Source organism: Pecten maximus, chromosome 4 (genome assembly GCF_902652985.1).
Source record: "Pecten maximus chromosome 4, xPecMax1.1, whole genome shotgun sequence".
In the NCBI taxonomy this organism is placed as follows: Eukaryota; Metazoa; Mollusca; class Bivalvia; order Pectinida; family Pectinidae; genus Pecten; species Pecten maximus.
The window spans coordinates 26,626,784-26,636,613 of NC_047018.1; the positions used below are offsets into that span (position 1 = coordinate 26,626,784).

Here is a 9,830-nt window from a genome sequence, read left to right on the forward strand (position 1 = left end):
TGGTCAAATGATGGACCAGTCTAGCTCATAAAGGCTTAATGTGTGGGATGCTAGAAATTATTATTTTTGTTCATAGACTTTTTGTCTTATAGGCAGTGCTTAGATGCTATACAAAGTTTTGCTATTTATTCTAAATAACAAATGATAAATGTATATATACCTACAAGGCTAATGATATCCGACAAGATACTACAGATTTGTTGACATCATATCCCAAAACCTTGATGATCAACCTGGTGTTTGCAGGCTACAAGGCTCTAAGCTCGACTTTATCAGCTGTCACTAGCAAGGGGAGATAACCAGCTACCACTGGTAGTGTTTACACATAGAGACAGTATTAATTAAAAAGATAGCTGATTTAGTGAAGATTTTATGTTTGTTTTATTGTAAAGTACAGCTTTAATTTTTCATTAGGAAAACAAGTTTTGTGTTTGTAAAAAAAATAATTTCTCATTTAATAATTGTCTTATCTAAACTGATGTGTCTTAAAGAAGGAAGAAAGGATCTTACGGATTCAAATGTGTGTCATCTCAGCAAGTATTAAAAGGATGCAGGCTGCACACTAGACATCCATTATAAACTACAAGTCGTCTGTGTGTGATTATTAAAGGGATGCAGGCTGCACACTAGACATCCATTATAAACTACAAGTCGTCTGTGTGTTGATGGCCTGGCAAGTTTAAGTGAAAGTAGAAAATGATGTCTCTAATTTAGACTTTAATTTGTAGCCAAAAAGATTTTTGTTTGTGACTATATTTTTGTTTACTAGGGTTTGCTGTCAATGTTTAGTGTGATAGTTTGTCATGATATTTTAGGTCTTGGTGTTGTTTAGCTCCGACTATAAGTTCTACTTTTGGTGCTCATGGTACTCATAACATATAAAGCTATCTAACCCAGGTGCTAGGTTTTCTTCTATCACTCTTTTTCAAATCGTTTTAGTTTGCTTGTTTAAGGAATTTTCATTTTGACAATTTCATTTAAATTTAAGCTGTATGAGTATGCCATTATATTTTTTGATATCAACAATCGGAAACCTCCCACCAGATGATATTATAGCATTTTAACTATCAAAATTGACCATTGTAACTGTCTTTGTTTGAAAAGAAATACCTGGTGATTGCTTATTGATAATAAGATTATAACATAGAGTGATATGAAATTTATTACCGTTTATTCTAACCTTGTATTCTGTGATTATCTTCAGACACCCAGCATTATATATTAATTTAGAGAAGTTATATGCTGGTAGGTCATGTTGAAACTTAGAACACTGTTTGGCACATTAATGCTGTTTTTTAAATGAAATGCCACAAATTACACAGAAAGCATTGAAAGATCAAATTATTTGCATTCCTACATCTGGAACAAAGTAAATCAGCTTAATTTTCCCTCTCTCCAAACAGTAAACCACTTTTGAGGGACAAGAATTTGTCAGTTGTTTGTTTTTTTGTGAAATCCACAAAACTAACTCATGTTTGTCTTCAATGTCTGTGAATCAACATATATTGATCCTGTAATTAGTCCAAGGTGTCATAGTCTTTGTATGGGCGGGTTATTGCAGGAAATGTAATCATTTTTATGGTACACTTCACTTTACTGGGCATTGGAGTGCTGATGATTGTGATATGATTTTGATGACAAGCATGGGATTGTCTTTTGATGAAATAAATGCTAAGTTCATAGCTTGATCAGGGTTTACTTATACTGAATGCTTCCTTACCACTGCCATATACAATTCTATAGCTGTAGTTTTCTATGAGAAATCTTTACCTCCGTATGGCTGGGTCCTTTATACTATAATTCTTTATATACATTATTCTACATCTACCTAGTACAAAATGTTGTGCTCTGTTAATGTGAGATGTTTGTGCCTTAGCTGTATTTTTGCATAAATTGAACAAATAAGAAAATGTGACTTATTTCCATTCCTGTATTGATATGAGGCCATTGTTTACCATGATGATTATTCTTATTTTATAAAATACTATGATTTCTGACTGCAATGTTTTGATTTCATTTGTATGTGCTTTTTTATAAACATGTACTGGTATACATTTTCCATCCTGTAGTATATGAAGGACTAGAGAGCTCCATTAAGTAGTCCACCATTCACAATGATATTTCTTGTGTCCAGTTATTTGGAGGAGTTTTTAGTTTCGGGTGTACAACCATAGTAAGTTATATCTTTAATGTTGATATGCTGTCTCTGTTACTATTTAATGTATGTTTGTCGTAAAGTTTGTATTTGATATTTTAGAAGCTTATTTACAAAATAACTTCATTTTTTTCCAATTTGCACTTGCTAGTCAATGATGTATGTAGTGTAGCTCAACTTAGCTAAAATCATATAGCAAACAATTATATAGCTGATGTTGTACTACATATTTAAGACTGGTGGAATGATGGACTTCCTTGCTATGTTGGAAACATATACATTACAAAATCTTGATATAAACTGCATTAAATATATAGGCAATGGGGGCATATCTAGGTAATGAGAATGTCTCAAGCCTTTTAGATTTTCATTTTTACTTTTCTTCTGTTAGAGGAGTTTCACAAATCAAAAGGTTAATGAGGTAAATCGGAGGGAAATACATAACAGCAATGATAGAGCTCTGTACTAGATCCATCACTGATTCTCCATCAAGGAAGGAATCACCAGTAATCTACTGTTTTTATAATGTCACATGTTTAGTTAGTATTTTATAGTACATTTGTATGTTGTTGTAATTAATTTATTAACATGTGCCTGACCAGGAAATGATACCCGTATGTATCATTAATTCAGACTTTATATATATATTGGCTTAGATTTAGGGAGGATTTTAAACTCTGATGCCAGAGACTGACACCTTAATTGTATATTATAACTATCATTTACTACAAATATGAACAAGATGCTGTGATATTTTTAAGGGCAGAAATAGATTAATTTTTATATCCCAAATATTTAATTCTGAAATGTCCATGTCAAGTTTGTACATTTATGTAGTAGGAAGATAATACAATGTACCCTTGGTATTTTAAAGTCATGTCTAATATCACGGACATACTGTATGCCAAGAGATTTTATCTATTTAAATATTTACTTGTATAGATTGCTAACAAATGGAATATAATTCTTTTTAATAAAGAAATACATAGAATCATTATTGTTGTGTTATGAATTATAGAATTGGAAGATTGCCATCAAGGTTTTACATTATACAATTTGAAATGTGTGGGATCAGAAAATGGAAGTGACTATACAGCATATAGGAGTTGATGACTGGTGTTTTAATAAACCCAGGGGTTTGTAAGGTTAAATAGTGGTTAAGGGAGTGAATTATAACTGTACATAACCTTCTATGTATACAAATAAATCATACTTATACTTCAATTAAAGCAGGTTCAGAAATAATTCTTCCTTTGGTTGCTTTGGAAAATTATAAAGAAATTATAGATATTAACCTATTCTTAGAAAGGTTGTCTGGAAAGTTTAAATAAGACGTATAGTCCATCATGAAGATGTACAACAAATCACTGACATCTGATGAGTTTGTAACCTTGGTACAGTATTTGATATTTGACCTCAACCTACACTGACCCACCACTTTACTGACCCACCACTATACTGACCAACCACTACACTGACCCACCACTTTACTGACCCACCACTATACTGACCCACCACTACACTGAATCACCTCTATACTGACCCACCACTACACTGACCCACCACTACACTGAATCACCTCTATACTGACCCACCACTATACTGACCCACCACTACACTGACCCACCATTTTACTGAATCACCTCTATACTGACCTACCACTGTACTGACCAACCACTATACTGACCCACCACTATACTGACCCACCATTTTACTGAATCACCTCTATACTGAATCACCACTTTACTGACCATTTACTGACCCAACACTATTCTGACCCTTTACTGACGGCCACTTTACTGACCAATTACTGACCAACCCCTATACCGACGTGCACTGCCCCACTACTTTATTGACTGTTTATGGACAAAACACTTTACTAACCTGCACAGGCTTTAGAAAATAATTTTCCAGGTAAAAGTTCCTCTAAAGATACTCCAATCAGAACAATGAACTGTTGCAAGTATAAAGGGAAGAAGAACGTAACAATGGTTCAATTTGATCCCAGCCATGTTGTGGAAAACTATATATAGGTCAATAGATGTACATTGTTCAAGTGATGCAGTTCATCTTAATATTCAAATACATATACATGCATATAGTTAAATAAGCTTGACTAGTTGAGTTCCTCTCTAACTCTAGTATATTTCTAGTATGATAATCCATTGTAATATAATACTATTACTGTCAAATAATACGAAACAAAAATATCACCTGAGTCATTTTAGTTTTTAATGAAAAGTTGACTTTATTTTCTGACAATTTGGCACTCTACATCTACTTTTAAAAATCACACTGATAACATTTATAATTTTCCTTGTTTCCTGACATTGTCAGAACCACTTTTTATGTTATAATGGCATCAGAGATGTATAGTGTAATGTAAAGCTAAAAATAGGTATCATAAATATATGTAAAATTTTTATATAAGTACCATGTAAGAGTTAATTCAATCACAAATTCACAGTTCTAAATTATACAAATGTATTACTAAAAAGATACAATGAAAGTTTTCATATCAAATTAAGTTTACAAAATTTAAAAGAATATTCAATATTTGACCAAAAACCTGAGAGAAGACTTCAGTTAAAAATGAGCGTGCACTTTTATCACTTTAGGAACATGAACAAAGAAATATCTTATTGAAATACATGTAGTAATCTTTCATTATCTAACATTTATTAAATGGAAATTATTCCATGTGGTTCAAAGTTTCTCAATTTGCTTTTCCTTGTATCTCTCCCTTAATGAATACATTTCAATCATCGACAATGTTATTTGAAAATGTTCTGTGATCCTATAATTAATATAACAATTGTGTTTTTTACAGTCTTCTTTCCTCAGCAGTGAAATTTGACTAAATTCTGTGAATTATGTGCTGCCTACTTAAGAAGGTAGAATCTGCTGCAAATAACACAAATAAACTGCTCCTGATCAGCTGTTCAGATCATTAGTTACAGAAAATGCTAAATCCCGGAAACCTGTTCCTCCGCTTAGTGCTGCTGTCACGCGACTTCCTTGACATCTCTTTGCATGTAACTTGTGATCTGGCCTCCTTAACACCATCAGAGAAGTTGATGACAATCTTGGGAATGATGTCATTCAGATCAATAATTTCAAATTCCTCTGTCCTTGTTTTCTTCATCTGCAGAATTATATAAACATATCAAAATGTCTTGTAAATAACGGAACTGAACACTGAAATTGCACATGTCTATTTCATGGTTGATCAAAGCAGTTTTGGGTGTATTATTTGATGCCATTTACAATTTAGAGCTAGGCAATTAAAAACACTCTACCATTATAAGTTAGTATGCATAATTAGTTGTGGAGATTGTAACTTACTGGGCAGATGAAGTCCAGCAGAGATTTTGTGGCTTTGTATCTGAACACACAGGGGAGGAGGGTCTCTGAATAGAATAAAAAGTAAAGTTGTATCTTCAATTAAATAAATCTTTCATAAAAACAAGCATACTGAGTATTGATAAAGCCTATATACATATCCCCTACCAACCTCTGCCAGCTATTACACTTTTAATAATTTGTAAAGTTGGTGTCCTTTAATGTTTATTTGGGAACGTGAAAATTGTCCAATTGCTAATAACTTATTTCGGTATAATAAAAAATAGAAATAGTTATGTTAGCTTTAATTTTGGCAGAGGAATTACAAAACAATGTATATAAAATGAAAGTGGGATTTTCTTATCAAATAAATGGTGACTTTGACCTAACAACCTTGAAACTCAAACTTGTTCAAGATATTATGATCCTTTAAAAGGGTCTGTAGATTGATCAAAATCCCTCAAAGAATGAAGCCTTTAAAGGGCTGACAATGGTTTTTTAAAAATAGTAATGGTGACCTTGACCTAACAAACCAGACACCCATACTTGTCAAATATTATATGATTATAAATAAGAGTCTGAAGTTTGATAAAAATCACTCGCAGAAAGCTTCTAGAGTGCTGAAAAATATCTTCTAAAAAAATAAGTGACCTTGACCTTGACCTAACAACCTTATAACTCAATGTATTTGCAAATCATTATCAGTAATAATTTTTTGCCAACTTATACAATGACTGAAACAATACCCTTTGTGTTGTTGATGGTGAGGAGATTTCTCCATGAATCTACACGTTGTTTGTGTTTCTGGCGGAGATTCTGGTCCTCCATATCTGGTGAGCACTCTATCCAGCACTTGGTCATTGACACATCACGCATGGCTGACACATCACAGTCTGTTCAATATCGGTAGATTATGCATTTGTGTATTTCACAGAGTGTAGATCATTGTGATTTAAAGAAAGTTATCTGATTCATAACATTCTATAATCTGTTGGAAAACCCCAAGAAAAAAGGAGAAACAAAATTAGGAAAGAAATCCTTAAATGTTAAAAAAGTGGAAATATAAACTTGATATGAATAGAATTATCAATACAAACTTCAGGGAACCAATCATTAGTCTTACATGTTTTGTGCCTGGGGAGGAATTCTCTACACTTTGATGTAAACATATCTGCCGTATCAGGTTTGGCAGGGCATGACAGCAATAATTGTGGCTTCTTGTTACCTGCTAAAATTTTATAAAAATAGTTTCTAATATCAGCAACAGATCTTTGAAGTTTCTGAAACAAAGCATTTCTATCTTATTCAAAAGCACAAAATTCATTATGTCTAAAAGAAAAAAATACATATTTTTGTTACCTTGCAGAAATAATGTAGCGTCAATAATATTTTCAGGATTTCAAAGAAATTGGATGGAATTATAATACTGCATTCTGAAAATTTTCATGAGATTTTAAGTAAAGATATTAGTGAAATTACTCAAGTCTTGCCTAAAAATGTTTTCTAAACCATCAGTTTTGTGGTGTTTTTTGACAAAAAAATGGATATACGTGTATCTGAACAACTTATGACCTACATTTCCATGTGTTTATTCTAGTGCACTGTACATGTGTTAGCAGAAATAGTATACTCTTGATTTGGTGGCAAGTGCTCAATATTGTTTAAGGAAACTTACCCGATACAAACAGTGGTACTGGAGAAGGCTCAGCTAAATGAATCTGCATGTCCTCTGTACAAAGCAAAGAAGCAGCAATCACTCACTTATGCACAAGAACATTTAAATGACTCATAGCGGATTCTCAAAGAGTGTGTTGAGGCTTGATGATGGTAACTATCTACTTAACAGTAACCAAATTGTCAAAAAAACTGGTCAAAATCACAGCTTATTAGCATGCTCTTTAGTCAAAAATTCATTATATACATATACATGTATATAAATATATATACTGTCGTTATTACTTACTAATGAATACGTTGACCTAATATAGTGTTCATAAACAGATATGTTTGTGACTATTGAGATATAGGTACTATTTTGTACAGTTATTGGTTTAAATATCTCACAGACAAGTAAGAGAGGAAACAACTTCGATCCACAATAAAATTTCTGAAAGCAGAAGAAAATGACGAAAAAGTGCATTGCTGGATTTTTGATTCCTCTCATTTACACTCAGATCAGTACTCTTGAGGTATAACCTAATATGTAGAACTCGTAACTACATGTACATTGACTTACCTTTATCCATTTCTGCAAGAGCCTCTCTGAAAATGTCCACACACATTTCATGCACTATGACTTCAATACTACATGCAGAAGTCATAATGATACTGAAGAAAAGAAAGCAACATTATGATTAGACCTAACCTGTAGATTAAAATAAAAGCAATGAGACTAGCACAAATAACAAAACTTACAAGTAATTATAACTATTGTAGAGTTTTTGAGATTCAGAATGACACAAGATGCATGATCTTGGAACAAAGTTCATGCCATGGCCAGACTAAATTTGTCTAATCTCTCCAATAAATAGCCAGCTTTTAACACTTGTCATATCCACTCAAATGTAGTTCCACAGGAGCTCGTTTCTATAACAAATCTGTATCATATAATAATCCATACTTTATATAATGTGATACATAGACTATTATATATGGTGAATTGTTTTACAGCAGCTCGTTTCTATAGACCTATAACACATGATAATCCATACCTTATATAATGTGATATATATATTTCTAGTGATTTGTTTTATAGGTAGTATACAGTACAGTACTGTAGTAAATGAAAAAAAAACCCTTTATTTATCGTCGTTTACATGGTTAACAAGAACTTAAGCTCTGTAGAGCTTTTATTACGACGCCTCTGAGGGAACAAATATTTGAATGTTACAGGAAAACCTAAGGGGGAAACCAACTTGCCATCGGTGGGGAAACATCATCCCCTGCCGCCAGTGTGGCTCAAACCCACGTTCTAGGGGAGAGTGGTCTGTCAGCGCATAACGAGCTCTTGTGGTAGTTCTTGTCTACTAGGTAGATATGTGCTTAGTATGTCAAGTGACAATTTTTTGTGCTACAGAAACTACAGAAATTATATTAATTAGACCTACCTGTGCATACTTACATTTTAAAAGCGTTGAAGAATCCCGCTCTAAAACTTCAACCAGAACTCGGCGCCGTAAACAGATGGCTGTTCTGTTGCTATACACACATAATGATGACGTCACAACACAGTACATCCTAATAACTTCGGGCTTTCCCGTCAAATGCGGAAACACCGGAAAGACAATCGGGAACCGTCGGCACTTTCCGTAAACGAGAGTCAAAAGCTTCCGACTTGCTTTTAACCTTTGACACCGAGCCACCGACTTTGACCAATGGATTTTTTACTCGAACATTGGACATGTAATTTAATACGATATAGTTTTAAATGGATACAGGCTAAATCCGTATCAATACAATAACCATTCGATCTGTGTCTTGCCCATTAAAGCGTGTTTTTTTTTAAATGTTTTTCGTTGTCTCTTTTCCAATACAATTTCAAATTGATTCACCTGGTGTAAATCAATTTGAAATTTTCCTCTTCAAACTGATATGTAGGTAAAGAGACAAAGTAAATGATAATTGATAAAACAACTACATGTAACATGCATTGTAATAAATATTATTTCAATCGTTTGAGGGACGAATCAGAATGAAATTATTTTCTCCTATGGCTAATGCGTGCCGCTAGGTGGCGCGGCTGTAGTCCGCATTTGCACGTGCTGTAGCACGGTATGGTCATTCAGAGCGACCACGTTATACGGTCAACACGTATTAATTTTTCGAAATTTGGATAATTTTTTTTTTTTACAAGGTTAGGCTTTGTGGTATGAGAGGGGAGTGGTACGTTTCAAGGACATTTTGGTGGGGTACAGTGAGGTATGAGTGAGGGCAGTGTTTGTAAATACATGTATATCATAATGTTAATAAACTCAGTCCGGGCGTGGTCCCGCCTTGCAATTTATATGATTGTTGAGTTATTATTGTGTTAAGGCACAATTGTATATATAGGAGAAAACTATAACCTTTTTTTAACTGAAACCCATCAATGAATCACTTAGTCCGAATTTTTGACGATCTTACCACGTATTAACATCAGTACCCTCCGGATTATGAATCACTGGGGTCGCATCGTTGAAGGCCAGTTCAGCTTTGTGGTGATGCAATCTGTTTTGTTTGTTTGTTTGTTGTTTTTTCCCCTTATCTAAGCCAATGACCCGGTGGTGATTACAAACAACACCTATCCGTCTACTCTATCACTTGATATTTCCTGTCAGATAAAATCTGTATTCAT

The 9,830-nt window shown here is 33.5% G+C and overlaps 1 protein-coding gene across 2 annotated transcripts; it reads right to left on the bottom strand.

Moving 5' to 3' along the window:
• Window positions 1-4,147: 4,147 nt before the first annotated feature.
• Window positions 4,148-8,724, bottom strand: LOC117325652. Of its 2 annotated transcripts, none has more exons than XM_033882046.1 (7): window positions 8,619-8,724; window positions 7,734-7,825; window positions 7,173-7,226; window positions 6,621-6,725; window positions 6,244-6,390; window positions 5,501-5,565; window positions 4,148-5,300 (listed from the first exon to the last, which is right to left on the bottom strand). In XM_033882046.1, exons 2-7 carry the CDS (start codon window positions 7,816-7,818, stop codon window positions 5,106-5,108), a joined length of 651 nt encoding a protein of 216 aa, XP_033737937.1. In that variant the 5' UTR covers window positions 7,819-7,825; window positions 8,619-8,724; the 3' UTR covers window positions 4,148-5,105. The 2 variants fall into 2 exon arrangements, with proteins under 2 accessions (XP_033737937.1, XP_033737939.1); XM_033882048.1 differs by having other exon boundaries at window positions 6,621-6,722; window positions 8,619-8,715.
• Between the last annotated feature and the right edge of the window lie 1,106 nt (window positions 8,725-9,830).

What these genes read in the sequence shown, in the direction of transcription:
- LOC117325652 (XM_033882046.1), bottom strand. Translation starts at nt 7,818, where the DNA reads ATGACTTCTGCATGTAGTATTGAAGTCATAGTGCATGAAATGTGTGTG. An exon ending in TCTTGCAGAAATGGATAAAG is followed by an intron (nt 7,227 to 7,733) that starts GTAAGTCAATGT and finishes TGCTTTGTACAG; the next exon opens with AGGACATGCAGATTCATTTA. An exon ending in CACCATCAACAACACAAAGG is followed by an intron (nt 5,566 to 6,243) that starts GTATTGTTTCAG and finishes TATTCTATTCAG; the next exon opens with AGACCCTCCTCCCCTGTGTG.